The sequence below is a fragment of the Macrobrachium nipponense genome, chromosome 4, assembly GCF_015104395.2.
Source record: "Macrobrachium nipponense isolate FS-2020 chromosome 4, ASM1510439v2, whole genome shotgun sequence".
NCBI classification, from domain to species: domain Eukaryota; kingdom Metazoa; phylum Arthropoda; class Malacostraca; order Decapoda; family Palaemonidae; genus Macrobrachium; species Macrobrachium nipponense.
In genome coordinates, this window is record NC_061100.1 from 139148944 (window position 1) to 139175826 (window position 26883).

General features: G+C 40.0%; 1 protein-coding gene across 1 annotated transcript in view; it reads right to left on the reverse strand.

Moving 5' to 3' along the window:
- The window catches only part of LOC135211227 (CWF19-like protein 2), a 97233-nt gene extending 75946 nt beyond the window's left edge, over window positions 1–21287 (reverse strand). The window contains exons 1-2 of the mRNA XM_064244484.1: window positions 20924–21287; window positions 3405–3593 (exon numbers count right to left, since the gene is read on the reverse strand). Coding sequence (XP_064100554.1) covers window positions 3405–3593; window positions 20924–21010 — 276 coding nt within the window. The 5' untranslated portion in view covers window positions 21011–21287. The remainder of the gene's footprint in view (window positions 1–3404; window positions 3594–20923) is intronic.
- Between the last annotated feature and the right edge of the window lie 5596 nt (window positions 21288–26883).

The window sequence follows — 26883 nt, forward strand, 5'->3', positions numbered from 1 at the left end:
CTGTTCACTGTTTTAAGCGCATGAGGGGTTAGGCCTATGTAAATGCTCACAAGTGGATGGGAGGGCTGGGAGCACAAAGTGGTTTGAGTTTGGCAAGTCTTACTTGGCTTGAGAGCTTTCATGATTTTTATTGGCTTAAAAGCAAATTGTCTTCTACATGTCCTTCCTTATATTTTAGTATTTACTCTTTTGAACAGCTGAGAAAGATATGGCAAGACTACAATAACATCTCATAGTTGTGGGTGGGAGACCCCTTGTGTGTTTGTAAGCCCTCGTGACTATTGCCTCAAAAGCAACTTCACTACACTTCATTATGTTTATCACTTTTGAATGGCTGAAAGAGATATGTAATGATACATTTTAGGAGATTTTACTTATTAGGTGTGGTACTGTGGCTCTTGTGCATGGCTCCACCAACTTCTAAGAGGGCCAGGAGGGTGATAACACTTCAGAAGAAGCTGGAAATCATGAAGAGAATAAAGACCAAAAGCAAAACAGCTAATCCTTGGATGCCTTAAGCCAGTGACCCCATGCAGACCTGTGAACTTCATAGCAGCAGTCTTCAAGTCAGCACTATGCGCTTGCACATCAGCCACTGTCTGCTACAGAATTCAGATCAAAGTTGTGGGGCTCACTCCTAGACATATTCTTCCCAAAGTCTTTCATGTACTTTTTCAGTTTGTCCTTGGCATTCTTGAAGTTGTGCAAGGCCATGCTATGGTGAACTCAGCCATGAGTGCTTCATAGCATGGTCTTACCTTGCAGGACTTCCAGAATGCAGAGGACAAGCTGAAAAAGTATATGAAAGCATTTATAGTGTTGAGTTGAAGACTGCTACTATGAAATTCACAGGTCTGTATGGGGTTGCTAACTTAAGGCACCCAAGGGCTGGCTATTTTGTTTCAAAATTTGACAAGGGTTTACCAACAAGAAGACTCATGGAAAAGCTGTGGATGCTTATGAAGAGAGAGAGAGAATAGAAGAATTTTGACAGTTGAAAAATTTCATGAGGAAAGAAGGACTGAGTTAAATCTACAAAGCTGAAGCAACTGGTCTATTCTTTACTTCTAGTTTACTAAAATCTTGGCTGAGAAGAAGGAAAAGAATTTATGCAGTCAAAAGCTTTCCATATAACATATGTTTGCTTTGTTCTGTGCAAATGCTTCAGGTAGCCCTCACTGCATATCAGTTGTAGTTGGACAATCAAAGCAATCCCATTTGCCTGCAAGGTTTGATGAATAGTCTCCTGGTGATTTAGTATAATTCAGAGAAGGCTTGGTTCACCTGGAAAGAAGGATGGTGGTGTTCAAGGATAAAATGGAGAAGGAAAAATGCCTGGCTATTTGGGGTGGGGAATAGACTCTGGAGAATCTGCCCTGAAAGTATTCATTCAAGTTTACCATCTGCAACTTCAGAGATATTTGGAAGGACATCACCATAGAGACCTCTGAGCATGGATGGAACCATAACCTGAAGGTGGGAGGAAGGCCTGATCAACTTCCAACGCTCTGATATTGAAGACTTTTAATGACAAATCTACCACACACCAAATCCCATCCTACAAGGACATGCAGAGGATCCTGGATAACTTCACTAAGCTGATGTGACTGCAGCTGTTTCCCACAAGGGATTGGTGTATGCTGCAGTTGGCGACTGCAAAGCAGAATCTTTATTCTTTTCATCCTGAGTACCCTCAACAGCTTCTTCAGTCCCTCAACCCCATCACCATCCACCTCTGTAGTAACTCAGTCATTTAGCTCAGTAAACACAAACAAAACCTTCAGCAATTTTTGTTGACTTGCCATGCTCTTCTAGCCAGAGATCTGATGTATCTCTGCTGCCTAGTGAAGAGTCTCTATGCACCTCAATGCCTCTTTTGACCAGTTCATCATCAATTTAAGTAGTTTTGTCATAGCTCACTGGTAAGGGATAGTGTTTTGTAAGAGAAGATTATTTTCTTTTTATTTTGTGTACAGCATTATTAAGTTTTTTGTTTACTGCTTATAAGCATACAGTGTATGTTACATCGCGTGCTCACTTATCTGTAGGAGCAGGTTTTACTGTTCATTCATAATGTCCTAATGATTCTGTCTCACTTTCTTTTAAACTCTTCCACACTGTTGCCGTTTACAACTTCTGGTGGTGGTTTATTCCATGTGTCACATATCTTGTATGTAAAGATGTTCCCACAATGGGATGTGTTGAATCTTTTCAGTTCTAGTTTCCATCCATTATTTCTTGTCTGGTTTTCATTTAAAATAAATAGGTAACGGTCTACTTTTGTTATGCGTTTCAGTATTTTGAATGTTTCTATTAGTTGCCCTTGCAACTGTCATGTTTTCTAAGCCATACATGTTCAAGCTCTCTAGTCGTCTTTGGTAACCTACTTGGCTGAAGCATGGAATTAACTTTGTGGCTCTTGCTTGTACCCCTTCTAATCTACTTACATCCTTTCTTAGTGTTGGTGACCAAAACTGTACTGCATATTCAAGATGAGGTCTAACTATTGATGTGTAGAGCTGCAGCACCGTTTCCTTGTTTCTGTATTTGAACTGCCTCTTTATGTACCTCACTAGTTTCTGTGCCTTCTTTTTAACTTTTATGCACTGTTTTGTGGATTTTAAGTCCTTGGTAATAATGACTCCAAGGTCCTCCTCTTGTTCTACACTATTTATGTCATTCCCAAGCTGCATGCAACTGCCATGAGGGTTGTTTGTTCCTATTTGTAACACTTTACACTTATCCAAGTTAAAAGGCATTTGCCATTTTTTTTACCACTCTCCTATTTTCACTACATCATTTCTTAAACTTTCCACTACATCTGGGTCTGCTGCATTTACACCTAGTTTGGTGTCACCTGCAAATTTGGCTATCCTGCTAGTATACTGTACAGTAATACGTAGTAACACAATAAGAAAAAAAAGATGCTAACTCATAGCTTTTCATCCATAAAGTACTGTGTAGTGTGCATATTGTGTGTCGTTTAAGAATATTGTGTAATATGTGTATACAGTACTATACTGTGCAGTGACTAAATTAGGAAAAAAATTATTGGGTACTAACATTTTTACATCTGTACAGTGTATGTACTGTGTGCATTTTTTAAGCTTATAGTGTATACTGTCCAATACTGAGGGGGGAAAAGGGTACAAACCTATGGTTTCACATCCACGCAGTGCTTTGCAGTGTATTGTGTGCTGTTTATAAGAATGTATACAGTATATAGTGTATCCAGTACTGAATACTTAGTGACAAAGTATGGGAAATAAGGGAACACTGGTTTTCATCCTATGGTTTTCTTATCATATCCAAAAATTTCCAATATCTGCAGGGGTCTTGGATGTATTACTGTTGATAATCAAAGGATTACCTACAGAACAGGATAAAAACCGAGTGCAACTTACTGTCGATGAATGTTTCTCTTTTGCTGCCTTCTTTTTCTTTTTCTTTTCCTTCTTTTTCTTCTTCTTGTGTTTCTTCTCTTGGGCATCAGATTCTATCTTTTCTTTAACAGATGGCAACATCCACTCATGTTCTCCTCTCTGTCGCCTCGCGTCATCCTTAAGTTTATCAGCCTCATATTTACTTTTTGCCTGTAAATGTATTATTGTTTGAATTTCATTGATCATTTCTATATACATAGTACAGTAAAAAGAAACCAAAGTTCACTGAAACCAAAAATTCATACTAAAGCTTCATAAAAATCCAAGTTTCATCTCTATACAATTCTTTCCATTCTTAGCTTATTAGGGAAAGTCTACAATTCACACCACATTGTTTAGGGACATTTACACTGATATCTAAAAAAAAAAAAAAAAAACTAACTGGCATCATTAAAAGGAAAATATTCATTCATATAAAAGTACAAAATATTCATGAAATTAGGATTACAGGCCAAACACTCACAAATATGATATTGTTATGATACAATAAAGTTTGTTCATACTTACCTGGCAGATATATATATAGCTGTATTCTCCGAAGTCCGACAGAATTTCAAAACTCCCGGCACACGCAGTGGTCGGCCAGGTGGTTAGTACCCATTCCCGCCGCTGGGAGGCGGGTATCAGGAACCATTCCCATTTTCTATTCAGATTTTCTAATGCCACTGTCCCCTGAGGGGAGGTGGGTGGGTACTTGATTATATATATCTGCCAGGTAAGTATGAACAAACTTTATTGTATCATAACAATATCATTTTGTTCATGAAACTTACCTGTCAGATATATATATGGCTGAATCCCACCATTGGAGGTGGGAAGGGACAGAATAGAATGATTTTAGGAAACAAATTGCATGCAGATGATTGACATCTTGGTTCTACCTGTTAGCATCGCTGACTTCGTGATTACTGTCACCCAAGTCGGCTTTTGCTTTACTAGAGTCTCCAGCAAGGTAGTGACCTGTATAGCTGGTGAGTTCTAGATGATCTGTCAACGGGAGCGTGACCACAATGTGACTAGACCATATTGACCATACCATGAGGGCTAAGAAGTAATATATATCACTACCTGACCAACCTAGCCAAAGTTAAGGATGTTTTAACTAAGGCTTAAGAATTGAGAAGTCCGCCATTGGCAGCGACCCAACAACTAAAATTAACAGCTCTTCCTAACCATTTTCTACAGGATAGGATGAGTGGTACGTCTTGCCCCCAAGATTGTGTCTGCGGACACGTATGGCCCTAGCGAGCCGCAGATCTCATATGTCGTCTTCACATCCCGCAGGGAGTGTGAAGCGAACACAGAGTTGCTTCGCTAAAACGTGGCACTCAGTATGTTACTGAGTGCCATGCTCTGTTGAAATGCTTCCGAGGCCGCGCCCTCACCTCGTGAGCATTTACTTTAAAAGGTTTAAAATCTTTGTCCAAACATGACAAATGAGCCTCTTTGAAAGAACTCCTTAACAATAACGCGAGCCGTTGGGTTCTTCGAACATGGCAGTCTGGTCTTTTTTAACGGAAGCACCGCAGATTGTCCAAGGACCTTCGACTTTCTTTAGTTTTATCTAGATAAAACTTGAGAGTCCCGACAGGGCACAGGACTCTCTCTGGCTCTTGCCCAATAATTTGTGCCATCCCCTTGATCTCCAAGCTTCTGGGCCAAGGATTAGACGGGTTTTCATTCTTAGGCAAGAACGGAAGGCTTAGAGAACACACCGCATTATGTCCTCTAAAGCCAAAACGTCTGATGATGGCTTAAACCTCTCTAACCCTCTTTGTCGTAGCTAGAATGGTTAGAAAATTAGCCTTTCTGGTCACGTGCATTAAGTTTACAGAAAGGAGAGGTTCGAAATGCTTTGACATCAGGAACTTCAGACTATGTCTAAGTTCCATGCCGGAAGCTTCGATCTAGACAGTTTCGAGATTTCCACAGACCTCAAAGATTGTGAAGGGCTTTGTTGTTCGACAGATCCAAATCTCTGAGCCTAAAGGCCGTCAACAACATACTTTCGTATTCTTTAATAGTTGGAACTGCCAGCTTATCCCATTCTTCAGACGGAAAGGGAAGACGGTAATGTAATTCACAGAGGTCGAGGTGGAGGAAAAGCCATTCTTCCTGCACTATCTCCAGAAACGGCCCACTCCAATTGGTACACTGCAAAATAGGCAGCACTTCTTTGCCTTGGCAATGACACTTGCCATTAGTCTTGAAAATCCTCTCATTCTGGTCAACTTCTCGACAGTCTGAACGCAGTCAGACTCAGAGCGGAGAGGTTTTGAGGTACTTCTCGAAGTGAGGCTGTTAGAGTAGACTGACTCTCTCGGGAAGGGCTCTTGGAAAGTGCTCTAGGAAGGACGTGACCTCTGTGAATCCAGCCTCTCGAAGGCCAACATGGGGCGATCAGCGTCATTCTCGCTCCCTCTGACGCCGGAAATTATCTTATTACATCTCCTAAGAGTTTGAATAGGGGAAAAGAGACTAAACATCTATCCCCATTCAATACTATAGGATGGCGTCTATTGCTGCCGCTCTCGGATCGAGAATAAGGGAGCAGTCTAGAAGAAGCCTCTTCATCTTCAACATTGCGAAGGCCAACATGGGGCGATCAGCGTCATTCTCGCTCCCTCTGACGCCGGAAATTATCTTATTACATCTCCTAAGAGTTTGAATAGGGGAAAAGAGACTAAACATCTATCCCCATTCAATACTATAGGATGGCGTCTATTGCTGCCGCTCTCGGATCGAGAATAAGGGAGCAGTCTAGAAGAAGCCTCTTCATCTTCAACATTGCGAAGAGATCTATGAAAGGACGTCCCCAACTTCTCCACAAATCTCGACACACTTCTAAGCGAAGATTTTACTCAGACGTCAGTAATTGCTGCCGTCTATCGAGAAGATCTGCACGGACGTGCTGCAATCGTGCAACGAACCTCTTGAGGATCGTTACGTTCCGTGCCTGTGCTCATAACAGGCTCTCTCTTCCTGGAGGACTGGTGGATGGATATCTGGAAATATGCATCCTTCAGGTCCACAGAAAGCACGAAGTTATTCTCCCTCTGATAGAATCGAGCACTGAGCGTGTCATTTCCATCGTGAACCTACACAACTGTGTAGGTTATATAGCGCTATCATAAACATACTGGTCACTTGTAAACCATGACCAATTTCTGATTATCTCACCTATATACAGGCAGTCCCTGGTTGTCGGTGGGGGGTTCTGTTCCTGAGGGTGTGCTGATAAGTGAAAACCACCATTAACTGAAACTCGGTGATTTATGGCACCAATAACCGGAACTCGGCCCATTATGGCGCCATAAATCGCCGATTTTATGGTGCTAGACAAGCTCTATAAAACCGGATCACCGCTAACCGAGTCCACCGATCACAGGGACTGCCTGTAATTAGTAATAAACGATACCTTCATGTGGCCGTCTCCTTTACATTTACCCATACTAGCTCGAGATAATAGGTGGAATGTGATCCCCCATCTGCAGAGGCTATGCCAATAGTTTAGCATAAGATTTTTCCCTATAAAAACAAATTCAACAGAAACCTCATCACCAAAATGCCAAGTTCTACGGAAAATATCACACAGCTTGGGGCAAAGCTGGAGATACCTACAACAAAAATTCAAAAATTCAGGCAGTTTTATATCAAGATAAGGTTAGTCTATTGTGGGGGTTTGTGTTTCTGCTGAGTAAAGTCTGTGATGGGTGCCTTAGGTTAAGACAGGTTAGGTTATTCCTAAACCTATATATAGTAGTAGTAGTAGTAGTAGTAGTTGGCGGGATATGCCTTTGAAACAGCTCCCTTGCTTGTTTTATTCCTCCTTTGTTTGTTTGTTTGAGTTTCTTCTCTGTAATACCACAATTCTTTTAGAAATTCTGTTAGATCTAAACTGTAGATCTACAAATAAAAGTATATTAGCTATTAATTCCTCTTTATTTCCTGATATGGTTGCTGCACAAAATGATATTGTTAAGACAATAAAGTTTTGTACATACTTACCTGGCAGATATATACTTAGCTATAGACTCGGTTGTCCCGACAGAATTTCAAACTCGCGGCACACGCGACAGGTAGGTCAGGTGATCCACCATTCCCGCCGCTGGGTGGCGGGGTCTGGAACCATTCCCGTTTTTCTAAGCCATAATTTCTCTTCCACCTGTCTCCTGAGGGGAGGATGGGTGGGTGGGCCATTAATCGTATATATCTGCCAGGTAAGTAGTACAAAACTTTATTGTATCTTAACAATATCATTTTTGTACATGAAAACTTACCCAGCAGATATATACTTAGCTGATTGGCACCATTGGTGGAGGGCAAGAGACAGCTAAAAACAAAATAATACTTAAACTAAATACATTAAAAAAACAGGGAAAAAACAACCTATGTTCTTGGATAAAATAATCCATGGTTCCTACCTGATTGGGCTGAAGACTTCATGACTACTCTCGATGAGTCTGCCTGCCTCAAGAGTTTCAACGAGGAATGAACCTATGGCTGAATAACTCTTTGGATCGTGTCAATGGGGGCTAGCCCGCTTACGCGACAGAGCCTATTCTGGATCGTACCAATGGGGGCTGACCCACTTACATGGTAGAGCCTTGACCTTTTGTCATGTCAATGGAGACTCGCCCTCTTACATGACAGAGTTAAGGTTACTAAAAATAATCACAAGGAGCACTGAAGCCAATCCCGATCACCTGACCATGTTAGTACTGTTATAATCTATGAATTGCAAGAGGGTTCCCTATTCCCTCTGACAATTAACCAATAAAAACAACCACCAATAAAAGATAATTTAAACACTAAAGTAAATTACGAAGGATTAGCCTCAGCCCCTTCTCCCAGCACTGAATTCACCGAAACATACGCTCCCAGAGCAAAGCACTTTTTTCGTTAGCCGAAATTTTTTGTTTTGTTTTTTTTTTTTCTTGGAACAAGCCTTAGGTTAATTCGGAGGCAAAACCACCAGGAATTACATCTCCAAAACGTAGGACTCTAAAATAAGTGCCTGCAGAGACCATGTTTTGTGAAATGCCATTGACGTAGCTATGGCTCTCACTTCATGAGCTCTTACTCTGAGAACCTTGAGGTGCTCTTCATCGCACTTAAGGTGAGCTTCCCTTATTACATCCTTTATGAAGAATGTAAGGGCGTTCTTGGAAATCGATCTTTTCGGATCTCTTACAGAGCACCAAAGACTTTCTTCTGTACCTCCCAGCAACTTTTTCTTCTCCAGGTAGAACTTGAGTGCCCTGACTGGACACAAAGTCCTTTCTAGTTCTCTTCCTGTTAATGAAAGATAGTCCTCTTATCTCAAAGCTTCTTGGCAAGGCTTTGAGGGATTTTCATTTTTTGCTAGAAAAAATGGTTTAAAGGAGCAAATCGCTGAATCCTTCTTAAAACCCACTTTACCTTCCAAAGCTTGCAACTCGCTAATTCTCTTAGCTGTTGCTAACGCAAAGAGGAATAATGACTTTCTCGTTAAGTCTCTAAAAGAAGCTGCGTGAGACGGTACGAATTTTTCCGACATTAGGAACTTGAGGACCACATCCAAGTTCCAGCTAGGTTTCTTGATTACATGGTCTTTCGTGGTTTCGAAAGACCTTATAAGGTCATGTAGATCTTTATTATTGGTCAGATCTATTCCTCTATGTCGAAAGACTGAGGCCAGCATACTTCTGTAACCTTCACTGTTGATACTGCCAGGTTACAGTTTTCTCAAAATATAGGAGAAAATCTGCGATTTCAGTTACAGAGGTACTGGAAGAGGATATTTTCTTCCCCTTACACCATCTTCTAAACAACTCCACTTCGACTGATATACTTTTAGGTGGAGACTCCTTCTGGCTCTTGCAATAGCCTTCGCCACTTCTCGTGAAAAGCCCCTTGCTCTGACAAGTCCTTCGACAATCTGAAGGCGGTCAGACTTAGAGCGGGTAAGTTTTTGTGAAACCTGTCGAAGTGGGGTTGTTTGAGAAGATCATTCCTCAGTGGAAGCGATCTTGGAAAACTCTACTAACCACTCCAGCACCTCTGTAAACCAATCGAGAGCTGGCCAGAAGGGAGCGATGAGGGTCATTCTTGTTCCTTCGAGCAAGCGAACTTCCTCAATACTTCCCCTACTATCTTGAAAGGAGGGAAGGCGTATGCGTCCAAGCCCGTCCAATCTAGCAGAAAGCTGTCTACTGCTACTGCTTGTGGATCCGAGATCGGGGAGCAAATAGTTCTCTAATCTGTGATTCCTGTTGGTCGCGAACAGGTCTATATTGGGCCTTCCCCACAGATGCCATAGTTGCTGGCAAATCTGAGGATTGAGAGTCCATTCCGTGGGTAGGACTTGTTCTTTTCTGCTCAACAGATCTGCCCGGACATTTTTCTCTCCCTGCACAAAACCTTGTGAGAAGAGAGATCTTCCTTTCTGAGCCCAAATCAGCAGATCCTTTGCTGATTCGTACAGGGAAAAGGAATGCGTCCCCCTTGTTTCTTTATATAAGCGAGGGTGTTGTTGTTGTCCGAGTGAATCTGAATCCCCAGACCTGAGACCTGTTCCTCGAAATGAACTAAAGCTAGATGAATGGCTGTTAGTTCTTTTTTGTTTATGTGCCAGGACACTTGTTCTCCTTCCCAAGTGCCTGACACTTCTTCCGAACCTAGGGTCGCTCCCACCCTGAATCTGAGGCGCTGCAAATAACGCTAGGCGAGGGTTCTGTAAGCGAAGGGAGATTCCCTTGCTTAGTTTCTGTGGATCTAACACCAGCGGATATTCTCCTTGATCCCTTTCGAGATTGGAAATGTTTCTCCCAGATTGTTGGACTTCCAATCCCATTTCTCCTTCAGATAAAATTGAAGGGGTCGTAGGTGTAGTCTTCCTAAGGAAACGAACTGTTCCATCGAGGAGAGGGTCCCCAGTAAGCTCATCCATTCCCTCGCGGAACAATGTTCTTTCCTTAAGAAGACTGCCACCTTTTCTAAGCAGCGTTCTCTCCTTTCCTGCGAAGGATACGCTAGAAAATCCCGAGAATCCATCTGAATCCCCAGATAGACAATACTCTGCTGGGGAGTCAGGCATGGATTTCTCGCGATTGACTAAAAGTCCTAGGGACTTTGTCAAATTTAGAGTATAAAAGGTCCTCCAGACATTTTTTCTCCGATTGGGCTCTTATTAGCCAATCGTCCAGATATAAAGAGATCCTGATCCCTTCCAGATGTAGCCAATAAGCCTACATTCTTCATGATGTCCGTGAAGACTTGAGGGGCAGTCGAAAGTCCGAAACACATCGCTCGGAACTGGAATACTTTCCCTTGGAACATGAATCTCAGATATTTCCTTGCTGCCGGATGAATTGGCACATGGAAATATGCATCCTGAAGGTCCAGGGACACCATCCAGTCCCCTGGACGAAGAGCAGACAGAACAGAGGAAGACGTCTCCATCGAAAATTTCTTCTTCAAGACAAAGAAATTCAGGGCACTGACGTCTAGAACCGGTCTCCATCCCCCCGATGCTTCGGTACCAGAATAGCCGACTGTAAAATCCTGGAGACTGGAGATCTTGAACCAGTTCTACCGCTTCCTTGAAATCATCTGTTCCACTGCTTGCAAAATAGCAAGCTTTCGGTACCGGATCCGAGTATCTTGCAGTCCAACTCCCTTGGAGTTGTCGTCAAGGGATGGATTTTCCCCCCTGAAGGGGAATCAAGTATCCTTTTTTCAGGATCGAGAGGGACCAAGAGTCCGCTCCCTTCTGCGCCCAGACTTTTGCAAAGTGGAGTAGTCTGGCGCCTACTTTCGTCTGGAGGACTCCCTGCTCATCTAGACTTCCCGAAGGACCTTCTAGATGGTCTACTCCTATCTGGTCTGCGACCTCTAAGAGGGGTCCTAGAAGAGGAGGCACCTCGAAAGGGCTGTACAAAAGAGGGTCTCTCTTTTTTCTCGATAGGCACGGCCGGCCTAAACTTCTTGGCTGAGTGAGTGAGGAGATCCTGAGTTGCCTTCTCCGTAAGAGATTTAGCAACCTCTTTAACAGTCTCCTGTGGAAACAGATGCGGGGACAACGGTGCAAAAAGAAGAGATGTTCTTTGTAAAGGTGATACGGCTCTTGCTAGAAAAGAGCTAAAGACCGATCTCTTCTTTAAGACTCCCGTTCCGAAAAGCGAGGCAACTTCTACGGAACCGTCCATAACCGCTCTGTCCAAGCAAGCCAGGACGCTTGAAAGTTCCTCCATGGAGACAAAGTCAGTGTCCTGAGCTCTCTTAGCTAACGCTCCCAAAGCCCAGTCCATGAAGTTTGAAGACTTCCAGGGTCTTAAAGAGGCCCTTTAGAAGGTGGTCTAGCTCACACATGCCCCATGTTGCTTTAGCAGAAAGCAAAGACTTCCTCCTGGAAGAGTCCACTAAGGAAGCGAAATCCGCATCTGCGGATGAAGGGAGGCCTAACCCCATAGGTTCCTTGGTCTCGTACCACCTTCCTGGTTTACCTGTTAACTTGGAAGGAGGGCAGGAAAAAACTGTTTTGCCCGCTTCCCTTCTGGAAGTCAACCACTCTGAAAAGGTCTTTAAGGCCTTTTTCATACAAAGAGCCGGGCGCATCTTGACGAAGGAAGACGACTTGTGAGCTTTTGTGCTCGACATCAAAGATCCTGGTGAAGGAGGGTCAGCAGGATGAAGGGAGTCTCCGAACTCCTTGAGCAGCAAAAGGGAAAGCCTCTTGTAGTCAGAAACTGCTACATCTACGGGCTCCTCCTCTTCCGATACCTGTTCCAACGGATCCACCGAAGGAGACCGTTTGGGAGTGATCGGGCTCTTCCCGGGAGAAGAACTCCTTTCCCGAGAAGGGGAGCGCTGAACGTTCGAACTTCTATACGAAGAGTGAGGCTCCTGTCTGTCCGAAACACTCTTGCGCCTACTAGACTCTTGTTGTCTAGGCCCTTGCGGTTCGCCAGGCTCGCGGCGCTTGATAGGCTCCTGGCGCCCTGATTCAGGGCGTTTGAAAAGATCCCTGCGTCCTGATTCCTGACGCTTAACAGGCTCTTGGCCTAACCCTAACTCTGTGGGACGCCTAACGCCCTACTCCTGGCGTCCTGCCTCAGGCGCCCTGACTCCTGGCGCCCTGACTCATGGCGTCCTGACTCCTGGCGCCCTGACTTGCTGGCGTCCCATGACTCATGGCGTCCTGATTCCTGCCTTCTAGCCTGGCTCCTGGTCCTGCAGACCCAAAGGATCCTGATACTTAAATCGGTTTTGTCTATCTTCCGGTTCCTTGAACCTAAACGATCGAGACTTCTGCTCGATTCGCGGCGTCTCATAGGAGAGAGGCTACGATCGTCCTGTCTACGGGAGGATTCAAAGCCTTACCCGTCATAGGGCGCTTTGGAGTATGGAACCCCGCCTATAGGGCGAAAGAACTCTCCTCTCAGGAGAACAACTCCCTATCGGACGAGTCTCTCGACGATGGCGATAAACGCCCTGGAGATTGTGAGGGTTCTCTCCTATACGAAGAGAGGCGCTTAGCGGAACTCTTAACAGGGAGCGAAACATCTTTCCTCCTTGTCGAGTCCTTAGCAAAGGAGCCTACTAAAGAGGCTAACTGCTCTTGCAGATTAATCAAAAACTTCTTCGTAGGATCCTGAAGAGAGGGCTCCTCTTGTCTCGTCTTCTTAGGTACCGCAGGCCAATTCTCGGAACGCTCTGGGCTGGAAATCAGCCGCGTCTCCTTTAGGCGGCCGTTCCAGGCTCTCTTCAAAAGGCGCGAAGAGAGGCCGAACTCCATCCTCGTTTAGGAGAGGAAGAGTCTGAGGCCGAAAAACACTCCCTTAGGATGCCTTTTCTGCGGCAATCCGAGGCAGCCTGGGACTTTACAACAGGATCTGCCGAAGGGACGCCTGACCGTTGGGGATGTTCTGCATCCTCCCTGCGGCTTTCGACATTCCTCCTCCCTGGTCCTGAGCGTTTGGAAAGCGGTTCTAGGCCTAGGCGCAATTGAGGGAACCGGTCAGACGCCCCCTCCACTGCACTGGGGACACTGCACAATTCACTATCACCACTCTTACCTTCATTTAGAGTTCGTAACTGAGCTGAAGTTCTGATGGAAGCTTTTACATTTTTCCCTCTCTGAAGAAGAATCTTTGGATTCAGAAAAACAGGGAGAAGCAGCTGAGGCTAAGGGAAAATGCGTTAGTAGAGAGTTAACTTCTTGTTCTAGAGAACAAGATCTACTAGATGACCTAGCTGAAGCCTTTCCTAAACTCTATCTCTCTCAAGCTTCCTAACATATGAAGATAACTCCTTCCATTCAAGCTCGTAAGGTTCTCGCACTCAAACACAGGTATTATTAAAAGAACATTCATTCTCTCTGCATTTAGCGCAAATACTATGAGGATCTACTGCCAATTTTGGCAGCCTAACCTTGCAGCCTTCCCTACTACAAACTCTAAACATAGGTGAAGCCTTAGCGTCAGACATCGTGAAAGAGTAGTCAAAACCAAAGTCGAAAAACAGTCCACAATAAGCGTTATGCCAAGCCAGAGAAAAAACAGAATACGTAACCAAAAAACCAATCCAAATTCTCGGCAAACGAGTAAGAAATCCAAGATGGAGGAAACGAACAATAGGTATTGTCCGTTCAACCGACAGAGAAATTATGGCTTAGAAAACGGGAATGGTTCCAGACCCTGCCACCCAGCGGCGGGAATGGTGGATCACCTGACCTACCTGTCACGTGTGCCGCGAGTTTTGAAATTCTGTCGGGACGACCGAGTCTATAGCTAAGTATATATCTGCTGGGTAAGTTTTCATGTACAAAAACTATATCCTATTTCTATCATTTAATCCAAGTGTACCTAGTCTTACCCTACTGATCAGCACTGTTTTTTCAGTGCTGTCATACCAGATTTCTTCTCTTATGTTTTCTTTATATTACCTGTAGATTCTTAAAGTTGTCTTTTCATTCATTTCTTTCTGCCATGTTTTTCTGTCCAAGTTGTTTATTATTTCTATTAACTGCATCTTTAACTGCTTCAATTTTACTTAAGTTTATGTTTAGTTCTTTTACTTGCATTATCCAGGGGTTTTTCTTGTTTTCATACTGATCCATGGTTATCTCATATAGGAACCTATTTCCACCACTCTCAAGTGTATGTTTCAGGTAGAATAGTTTATTCTTCATATCTCTTGAGTGGCAGGAAGAGGTCCCTATTTCAGATCTTAACGCACAACTTGGCGCTTTCAAAAGTGTTCTATATACTACAATTGTCTATATTCTGAAATTCATTTATGGTTTTCTTGTCAAGTTTCATGACTTCCATGGCATACATGAAGGATGGCATTGCTAATCCTTTCCAATACAATTTTCCTATTTTTACCCCGCTACAGCTTTTATTGATGACTGCATTAACCATATTTGCCATATGCTTTGCTTTAATTAGGGGCGTTTTTATCTGTTCTCTGAAGCAGTCTTTCATATTGTTGTCACTCCTAGGTATTTAATCTGCTTAACTATTTTAACTCCTTCTATGTACTCCATATTTTCCACATCGTTGATACTATACCAGTCGTTGTATATTAATATAGGGTAAAACACCGCTGTGGAACCATTGATCGGAAAAAAGAACACCTTTTCACTTTATGTTTATGTAATTGGTGGAACAACAATACAATTCAATATTTAAGCTTACCATTCAAAAGATTGAAGTTGATTGAAGTTTCTTCAACAAAATGAGATATAGAAACTGCCATATGAAGTAAAATATAAGCATATGAAGTCTTCGTAAAATATGTGTTGAAGGCAGTTTTTAAATCCAATATATATGCTGTGTGATGGTTGAGTGCAATTCGGTTCTACAATCAGGACCATGTCCTTCCCAGCCTTCCCAGTGCTCATTTGAACAATATTTGCATATATATGTGACGTTTATTGCTTTTACTTAAGATTGTAGTTGTAATCAGCACAATACAAGAATATTTTGTTGCCTAATATTAGTGAAAGTATGAGATGTCTTATTCCCGGGGTCATATTTTGAACTGAAATGCATTTTTACCTTGTACATAATCGGTGGTTTTATCCTTTCTGCCATCACAACTGAAACTCCACAGTGCTTATTTGATTGTAATTACACACATTTCATTCTTAATTCACTCCAAATTCCACTTAAAATACACTAGTTTGTTTACAGCAAAGCCATGGCGGGAATAATTTTTCAGCCTTGTTGTACATCTGGCAGCCAGAATCCACGAGCAGCAGACGATGGTTTACTGAATTGTTTATGAGAAAAAATTTGTACTTTTTTGCTAACACTTTTCATTTATTGGTTATGTCTATATTACTATTTTGATTTTTTAAAATCTTTAATAATTGTATGGCTGAAATAATTTGTTTTTAATTTTTAATAATTGTACGGCTGAAACAAATGTAGGAAAACAACCGACTGGACTAGCTGATCCAGTTTTCACGCGCTGTGGGATCCACCCTCCGGAATAGTACTTTAACCTGTTAAGCGTCCGCCCCGGATGAGCTCGCTGCTAACGTACCGTCACGCTTTTTTTGTAATCAGCAATCATAGCACTGGTGATAGTGTTTCAAAGTTAATATTGATTTTTATGCTTATTATTCATAACTGTAATTAAGTGTAAGAAATTCTCTCTCTCTCTCTCCCCTCTCTCTCTCTCTCTCTCTCTCTCGAGTCCAGTCACTCGGCAAAGAAAGTCATCTTCACTCCCGCTATTGGAAGAAAAGTTTGCATCATCACTGGAGGTTCATCAGAACTAGAGCTCTCATCATCAAATAAGTTATCAATATCAGACTCCTCATCTAGTATTTGATTGATCTCACCTGAAGAAATACGCCTCCTCTTTGGGACATTCATTGTGAAAGATGCCAAATCCAATTTGTCTCGATAAAACGCCCGAAGCGTATTGAAAGAAAACTAGCAGGGACAGGCAGTTTTCTAGCATAAGCGACCACCAGGAAAGAGTTGCCAGGCTGGAAATAAGTTTCCCGTGCTGCTGAGAGTGTTACCAAATGATGTTCCTACACTTTCTATACGACGGGTAAACGATATTATTACGGGGCTGACGGCTTGACAAGCACAGTTAAAGTCTTGAACGTAATATCCCGTTGAAGGCACTACGAGTAGATCGCGGTAAACGTATTATTACGTGGGTGACGCTTAACAGGTTAACATGTCCTGACACCGGAGATGGGAACCAGTCACGAGTCATCGGTGGTGAGAGCAACAGCTTGAGACCTCTACTATCCTTTCGAAGTAAGTATTTTCTCCAAAGTTAGAAATTAAGTCATATTTTAAGATTAAACAGAGGTTAATGAAAGTCTAGCCATGCACAGTGCAAACATACCTCCATGACACTTTCAAAATTTTTACTTAAAACACCAAAAATGTAGAAGACTGACGCCATCTCGATGTTTGCGGAGTCAGTTGTGTCAATAAACTTTCCATTCCATGTGCTAAATCCACACACCACTTGTACCCATAGACGCTGGGGCACTTTCTTCACAACAATCATCAACAATGATAACGCCCACTCTGGGATCCAAGGAAACTGATGCTTTTTTGGTAGAAAGAAGAAGCATGCACTAGATAATTATCTAAATAAATAGTTAAACAGCAGTATAAGGTCATGAATTTCATAAATTTTTTACGTATTCATGATTATTAATTTGAAAATATTCGTTGTTGAAAAAGTAAATAGATTCCTGACTAAAATGTCAAAAGTTTTGCGCTCTTCTAGTGTTTATCAGTGTTGCCAGTTGGTATGTGTTTACCCTCCAAACTGGGTATAAGACTTACACAAAACTGGGGAAATAAGTAAAATTAGCATATCTATTTGTAGTATATATATACATATTAGAGCAATTTTATCATTATTGCATTACTATGACAACTAGAATTCATGGAAACAGTTTGTAAATGCATCAGTGTATGTGTGAAGCTCCACTAAATTGGCAACAATGACATTTTGCCGTTGTCTGCTCCTATCTACTTTAGAAATATCTGTAATTTTGGGGGGTTAATTTGTTTGCAAAAAAGAGATAATAGACATGAATTAAAATAAACATTTTGAAGTAACAAAGTAAAGTTAAACTAAATAATGAGTAAGGTAAACAATTAAGGCAATAAAGCTTTGTACCTCATAAACAGTGTAGTCGTGCGCTGCCCGCAACTGTGTTTGTGGAGTGAGCGCTTAGGAACCAGGAACAGCAATGTAGTTCAAGTGCAATTTGGAGTGAATTAAGACCAAATTGTGTAAAATTACAATCAAATAAGCACTGTGGAGTTTCAGTTGTAATGGCAGTAAGGATAAAACTACTGATTGCAAGGTAAAAATTAATTTCAGTTCAAACCCCGAAGAAGTTTCATAAGTTCACTAATACAGACAACAAAATGTTGTTTTATTGTGCTGATTACAACTGCAATCTTGAGTAAGATCAATAAACGTTACATATTAATGCTAACATTGTAATGAAATCGCAAAACGTAATAGGATTTGCAGCAGAAAAAGCAACGGTGAGGTGTTACTGGAGACGCCATGTTGACTGCTTTGAATACTGGCGCGGTTAAGGTTGTGGTAGGTGAATGGCACCCCGGGTCGAGGGGACTACTTAACTGTGCGGATGGATTTGGGTGTTGTGCAGCCCTGGAAATTAGAAACCGGCCCACAAAACTGTAGGTAAATAACAACGAAATACATCTACATCGTCACCCAACTTAATTAAGTCCGATATCGTAACGGAATTTGTAGCAGCAAAAGCAACGGGGGCTGGTGAGGTGTTACAGGAGACTGTTTTGAATGTTCGCGGCGCGGAAGAGACGCCATGTTGACTGTTTTGAATGTTTGCACTGTGCAGGCCGTGGTAGGTGATCAGCCACCCCAGGTCGTAGGAACTACTTACCTTGGCGGATGGATTTGGGTGTCGTACAGCCCGGGAAACTGGCCCGCAAAACTGTAAACTACCCTACAAATAGATACGCTAAATTCACTTATTTCCACGGTTTTGTGTAAGTCTTAGCCCAAGTTTGGAGGGTAAACGCAAACCAATTGGCAAGAGTGATAAAAAAAATAAGAAAGCGCGAACAACACATCGTAGCTAATGTTCACAGCAAATCTGATTAAATTTGTGTCAGGAATCTGGTTCATTTTACAACAATGAATATTTTCAAATGAATTATCATGAATACATAATAAATTTAGGCCATTCATAACCTTATTCTGGTGTTTAACTAATTATTTAGATGTTATCCAACACACTCTTCTTCTTATTCTTCTTCCCGAACAATCACCAGATTTCCCAAGTCACAAGCATAAACACCATCGTCGTTTAAGATTGTTGTGAAGAAAGGTACAAATGGTGTGCGGACTTAGCACAGAAATGGGAAGTTTGTTTACACAAGTGACTCCACAAACATCGAGATGGCATCGATCTTCTATATGTTAGTTAGGTGTTTCAAGTAAAATTTTTGAGAGCGTCATGGAGGTAAGTTAGCAATGCGCATGGCTAGACTTTCATTAACTTCTGTTTAATCAGAAATTATGACCTTAATTTCTAACTTGGGAGAAAACACTCACTTCGAGAGGAAAGTAAAGGTCTGAAGGTGTTGCTTCCATGGAGGTTGGCTTGCGACTGACATCTATAATTCAGGTTATTTTTCAGGGAAGTGATCTCGCTACCATACAGGTGGTCGCCTGGCAGCACAGCTCTGCTTTACCCTATTACTCTTGTCTTTGTTTATGTTTAGGCCACATTTGCTCACTAGATTTCCATTAACCTAGCCTATAGGGTAAACAATCACAGACAATCCATCGTCATCACGCTGGCCAGGCCTTATTCACTCAATATTTAATTGGTGAAACAAGAATACAATTACAACTTTAAGCATACCATTCAAAAGATTGAAGTTTTGTTAACATAATGTGATATAAGAAAGCCCCATACGAACTAAAATAAGCATGTGACGCTCTTCGTAAAATATGTTTTCAGGGCAGTTTTGAAATTCAATATGGCAGCAATCATGTGGCTGGCCGGTCTAACCACGGACAATCAACCATCTTTCCCAGCCTTCTCAGCACTCATTGAACAATGTTAGTGTATGCATGTAACGTTTATTGATCTTACTTAAGATTGCAGCACAATAAAACAACATTTTGTTACCTATATTAGTGAAAGTATAAAACTTTTTATTCCCGGGGTCATGGTTTGAACTGAATTCATTTTTACCTTGTAATCGGTGGTTTTATCCTTACTGCCATCACAACTGAAACTCCACAGTGCTTATTTGATTGTAATTATACACATTTTTGTCTTAATTCACTCCAAATTGCACTTTAACCACGTTGCTGTTCCTGGTTCCTAAGCACTCACTCCACAAACACAGTTACGAGCAGCAGACGACAACACTGTTTATGAGGTGCAAAGCTTTATTCCCTTAATTGTTTACTTTACTCATTATTTAGTTTAACTTTACTTCAAAATGTTTATTTAATTCATACCCATTATCCCTTTTTTGCAATCAAATTAACCCCAAAAAATTACAAATGTTTCAGATGATTACTTACGAGCAGACGACGCTAGGAAAAATGACTCATCATTGCCAATCTAGTGGAGCATACACATACACCGATGCATTTACAAACTGTTTCCATGAATTCTAGTTGTCATAGTAATGCAGTAATGATAAAATTGCTGTAATATGTATATATACTACAAATAGATACGCTAATTTCACTTATTTCCCCGGTTTTGTGTAAGTCTTATACCTAGTTTGGAGGGTAAACACATACCAATTGACAACACTGATAAACAATTGAAGAGCGCAAAACGCCGCAAAGAGTGCCGTGGTTAGAGGTCGGGTGTACGACTGTTGAGATGAAAGTGCCCCAGCATCTATGGGTACGAGTGGTGTGCGTATTTAGCACAGGAAATGGGAAGCTTATTGACACAAGCGACTCTGCAAACATCGAGATGGCATCAATCTTTTAAATATTTAAAGTTGTAATGAAAATTTCAAAAGCGTTTTGGGGTTGTGTGCACTGCGTTGGCCACCCTTTTCATTACCCTCTGTTTAAATCTTAAAAATATGGCTTTAATTTCTAACTTTGGAGAAAATACTTACTTCAAAAGGAGAGTAGAGGTCTTGAGCTCCTCTCACCACCAACAACTCGTGACTGATGACCATCTCCGGTGTCAGGAGGTGTTAAAAGTACTTTTTAGGAGGGTGGCCTAGCCATGGTAGTCGGTGAGTTGGCCAGTCCACGCGGTTGTTTACCCTCTGGGTTTTTATTGCTCTTATTATTTCTTTAATGGTGTGTCTAGATTAACCTGAAAATTTTATATGATACATTTGTTAATGCAATTGGCTTAAAATCTCTGACTGTGGGGTGTTGTTTTTTTGGGTGTAACCTAAGTGTAGTTTTTGACTTAGGCTAAACCAGCTTCCTACCAGTCGAGAGAGCATACCTACCTTTTCGAGAATGGCCTGTCTCGCTTCTCGTTCCCACTGACGCTTCTTCTCCTTTTCTCTTGCGCTTTCAAATTCAATAAATGACATTTGTCAAGAATAATCACGTTCGTGGAGTCAATAATACGGGCAGGAGTGAAACAACACAAAGTAGTAGTAGTAGTGGGTGGGATATGCCTTTGAAACGGCTCCCTTGCTTCTTTTATTCCTCCTTTGTTTGTGTTTGCTTGAGCTTCTTCTCTCTGAAATACCACATTTCTTTTATAAAATCTTTCCGATTCTCCACTTCCTCCCTCATTAGTACTACCAATAAGATTATATTTGCTACTAATTCCTCTTTATTTTCTTGATATGGTTGCTGCATAAAGCTATATCTATTTCTAATTTCATTGTATGCTGGACAGTAAAGTAAGAAATGTTCTAAATTTTCATTTTGTTCCTCACAGCATAAACATTTTGTATCTTCTCCTTTTATCCTATTTCTATCATTTAATCCTAGTATACCTAGTATGGCCCTACTGATCAGCATTGTTTTTTTAGTGTTATCATACCAGATTTTGTTCTTCTCTATGTTTTTCTTTATATTTTTCTGTAGATTCTTAATGTTGACTTTTCATTCATTTCTTTATGCCATATTTTTCTGTCCCAATTGTTTATTATTTCTCTTAACTGTTTGTCTTTAACTGCTTCAATTTTACTTAAGTTTATGTTTAGTTCTTTCATATATTCTTTTACTTGCATTATCCAGGGGTTTTTTTTGTTTTCATACTGATCCATTGTTATCTCATATAGAAGCCTATTTCCACCATTCTTCAGTGTATGTTTCAGGTAGAAAAGTTTATTCTTTATATCTCTAGATTGGCAGGAAGAGGCCCCTATTTCAGATCTTAACGCACAACTTGCTGTGTAGCTTGGCGCTTTCAATATTGCTCTGTATACTTTATTATCTATCTTCTGCAATTCATTTATTGTTTGCCTGTCAAGTTTCATGACTTCCATTGCATACATGAATGAAGGCATCGCTAGTCCTTTCCAGTACAATTTTCCTATTTTTACCCTGCTACAGCTTTTATTGATGACTGCATTAGCCATATTTGCCATCTGCTTTGCTTTAATTTGGGCCCTTTTTATCTGTTCTCTGAAGCAGTCTTTCATGTTGTTGATTGTTACTCCTAGGTATTTAATATTCTTTACTATTTTTATTCCTTCTATGTGCTCCATATTCTCCACATCATCGATACTGTACCAGTCGTTATATATTAGTATGTTACTCTTGTCCTTGTTTATGTTTAGGCCACATTCACCTGCGATTTCCATAAGGGTTTTTATTGATTTTGTTATTTCTTCTAGTGTGTGCCCTAGTATTAACCTGTCGTCTGCATATAGTAGTGCCACTATCCTTATTACTTCATTTCTGAAACCTTCTGTTGTATTTTCTAATTTTTCTATTATCAGGTACGTTATTAATAGAAAGAATATGGTTGAGCCATATTAGTTACATTTAGTTCTTTTTGTTCTATATTGTTAAGGCATAGGCTTGTTACATCATTTGTATATATCTTTGCAACTGTATTTATTACTTCCGCATGTAGTCTGTATTTCATCATGACCTCAATGAGCTTTTTCCTATTAACTGAGTCAAATGCTTTTTGGAAGTCTATTGATACTACAAATAATGGGTCCTTTCTTCTGTAAGTTTCTTGTATGCAGTATTGTAAGATATATAAATTATCGATTCCTCTCCTTTGTGCGGTAAAGCAGGATTGCAGTTCATTCATTTTTCCTATATTTCTAATATGTTTTTCTATTTTGGTTCTCAGGATCCCCATGAAGATTTTATATGATGCATTTGTTAGAGCAATTGGCCTTAGATCTTTGACTGTGGGGTTTTGTTTTTTGGGCGTGAGTGTTGTTTTTGACTTAAACCAGCTTTTCTGCGTTTTCCTGCCCTTCAGTATTTCATTTAAACATTCTGCCAATTCTTTTTGAAGGTTGTTACTTTGTAAGAGTAATTTGAACAGTACTGGCTTCATTCCATCTGGTCCTGGTGCTTTTTTTGTCTTCATTTTCTCAAGTTGATTTTTTACATCTTCTTCTGTTATGTTGATTTCTTCCATGGGTCTAATCTCTGTCTCTGTTGGGTCATACACTCCATGCATATGTTCTCTTAAAGATATATGGCATTTCATCTGCTGTCCTAATCTTTTCACTATTGCTTCCATGTCATGTTTGTACTGTTCTTTCTTGCTTTCATTCCATATCTCTCCTATTTTGTTTTCTTCTTTTTGGTATATTGTTTCCCAGAATTTTACCAGCTCTTTCCCTAGGGTTTCGTCCTTCATCTCTTGCTTATTTTCATCGAATATTCTTATCCATTCTTTTTCTGATGTGGTCTTTCCTCTCAGCATGTCTATATATTCCCAGATTTTCCTGTGTCTGTTTTTATCATTCATTATCTCATTTCTAATCTTTTCTTCATATTCTTCATATGCTTTCTTTACTATTATCTGTACTTTTTGTTTTTGTTTAAGATGTGCTTCAATTCAGTATCTTCTTTCTTCTATACTTGTGGCTTTCCTTTTTAATTTGTTATATACCCTTCTTTGGCTTATTTCTTTCTTTGTTTCTTGGTGACCCTTTCCATACTGGTTCTATTTCTTCTTGCTTTTCTGTCTTTAACCTTCTTTTGATTATCTTCTCTAAGTTATTTGTTTTTGCTTCACTCATTGTTTCTTCCAACTGGGTTAGATCTCCTCTTCTGTCTTGTTGGCTTACTTTATACTCTATATATTCAAGGTATTTCCTGGTAGACTCTTCTGTAACTTTCAAATATTTGATTTCTTTTGTTTCATTTCTGAATGTTTTCCTTACTTTAGTGTTCATTTTGAATTGGACCTTTATGAGGTGATGGTCTGATAGATCATATTCATATTTTCCCTCGTCTATCTCCATACATTCATATTTTTTATACATATTTTGGTTGACTAGGGCAAAGTCTATGGCACTGTTCTGGTCTCCTCTACTCCAGGTTATCTCTCCTTTGCAGCTGGGATCTCCATTTAATAGCGTTAAATCATATTTTTTCATCCAAATCCATAACATATTTTCCATTTTGGTCAAGTTCTTGTGTCCCTAGGAAACCTAAATGCCCATTGAAATCCCCAAGGACTATCATAGGCAGGTCTGTGGATTTTTCTATGGCTACATGTAAGGCGCTTATTATTCGTTTATTTCTTTCTTTATCACTAGTTGACATGTAGACCAGAATTATGTTGAATATTGTTGTTCTATAATTAACCTTTACTATAAGAATGTCTTTGTGTTCCGACTTTTCTTTTTCTATCTGGATCTCTCCTTTGGTTCTGTACATTATTAGTAGGCCTCCTCCTTTGGTGTCATCTTCATCTCTCATTGAGTCTACCACTCTGATGCTTGTTGGGAATAGTAATTTTTGCTGTTTAATGTGTGTTTCTGTGATGCACATAATTGTGTTTTCTTTTGTTATCTCCACTAGCTCGATTATTTTTGCTTTTGTCAGTCCTTGGGCGTTTATAAGCTTTATTTCAAGATTTCTTGATATATCTTCTGTCTTGCTCCCTATTTTTTCGCTTTCTCTATTTACAAAATTGCCTCTACCATCTAACCCTTTATCTATCTTTTGCAAACCACTTTTTTCTTCTAGGTCTAATAGTCTAAGATTGTTACTAAAGTTACTTCCTACACCTACCTGCCCTAAACTAATTTCCCTTCTACTTCCTCCCTCAGAGCTCTTAACATTACTCTCTTAACATTACTACTAGATATTCTATTTTCTCCTAAATCTAATTTATTTACTCCTAAAAATATTATTACTCCCTATCTCTAAATTATTTACAATTCTATCTACTTTACATTTTCCTACCTCTAACTCATTTACACTTCTAACAATTCTTTTGTTTCTATCTATATTCCTCTGGACTTCCTTTTAATTAAGAGTGGCGTAGTAGTTGTAGTAGTAGTAATGACATTTTGCTTTGAAACGTCCCCTCCCTATTACTCCTGATCTATTCTTTGTTGATTATTTTTTACCTGCTTTTACGTACTACATTGATTTCAACTGTGTTATTGTTTTTGTACTCTTTCTTGAATATAGAATCGCATATACAAATCAGGCCAATCGCCAAACACTGGGACCTGTGAGGTCATTCAGCGCTATGAATCAAGTGGTAGGAGAGGGTGGAAAGTAAGATGAAGTAAAATAATATAAAAGGGGGTACGGTAAAGAATATACTCTTTCTTTATTGTTATATTGTCTGTTTTAGTTTTTGTTAAGATTTAACTTTAAGTTAAAATGATTGTACTCAAGTGATTCTCAGGACCAAAAAATCCAAAATAAAAATTGTATAGGTTGTACATACTTTCAAAGTAATCACTCTATTATTATTATTATTATTATTATGATCAAGTAGCTTCACAAGCACCCTTAATTACCATTTTCACTCTTATGAAGTTAAACGCAGGCATTTCTTAGTAATTTTACAAAGACATTAAAATCATTGCTATTCCTTACAAATTTCATGAAAATGATGATTGAATAAATTTCTTGTATAATTCAGCGTTTTTCTGCATTTTGAAACTGGATCATGGTTCCCAAGTATGACCACATAGAAGACCAGATATCTCTTCCAGGTTGCATTATTTTTGGAATAGAGATAACAAGTCAACAATGGGTTTAGTTTTATTTTTTCCAAAAACTGGCATTCATACTTTAGCTAGTTTATCAGCATTTTCATTACCTTCAGTGGAATCCTGCTTATGTCCACGGTTATAAAAGTTTTACATAATTTGTGGAATGTCTGTTTGACAAAAGTTTTTAGGAAAATAATCTTCAAGGCTCAATGAAAATTGCAAATTTCTTTGGATGCAAATCCTCTAATTGCTGACCATATTGCAGAGCACTTCTGCTATAAAAATTCACTATTCGATTGAAGAAAAAATTGGATTGTTTCACCAAATTATATTGCAAAAAGTCTTATACAAGATGGAAATTTGGAGCCTTTAGTACAAATTCCATACTGTCAGCATGTACATCTTAGGTATTTCAGTGCATTGCTAATGTTGTTCAGGGTATAGAAATAGCTTTTGGAGGGTGCAAATGCAGGCAGATTTGTATGTGCATTACTTAAAAACCAAGGAAGCATACTAACACTGGATGCAAATGTTATGGTTATAGGGAAGGGGGAGAATGATTTTTCATAGATTTACCTCTTTGATCAAAATTACTTTAGTTGGAAAACAACTTGCCTAAATCTGTCACACTTATGGTTACTTGTGGAGAACTTTAAACCTCCAGGATAGATTTCGAGATCTTTACTATAACAATATTAAGATCTCAAGTTTTTTTATACAAAATCTTTTGCAAAGCCACACATTTGGTTTTCATCTGAAGATTAAAGCGGCTTTTTACAATAATATTATGGTTGACCTATCAGCTCACAAGTTGCACAAGATGCCTTTCTTATAAGGTTCAAGGCATTTTTATGTATGCAATATGTGCTTTTACATTCATGGTCTTAAAGATTAAACAAGAATTTTAGTTTGCCTGATAAGTTGCAGTTTCTCATTTTTAACCATTGTCCTGATTCTTTTCTTCTCTGCTATCTTGGCAAAACATATGGCTTTCAACTTTCTGCAAAACATTGAAAGCCTACTGATGAGGCCCAGATATTTACCTTTGAGAAGTTATGACACCAAGTGTGGCAACATACACCAACGAACAAATATGCGATAAGAAAGAAATAGACCCATCCAATTTTGTAAATTATATTAAAACCATACTGCCAATGTATCTAGTGAGGTATTGTGATGACAAGTAGGCAAGTCTGGCAAAATACACACACAAACAGGCAGTAAGTTAAAAAAAAAAAAATGGTCCCAACTCATTCTGTCTATTGGAGATTAAAAATGACAAATAAAACCAACTC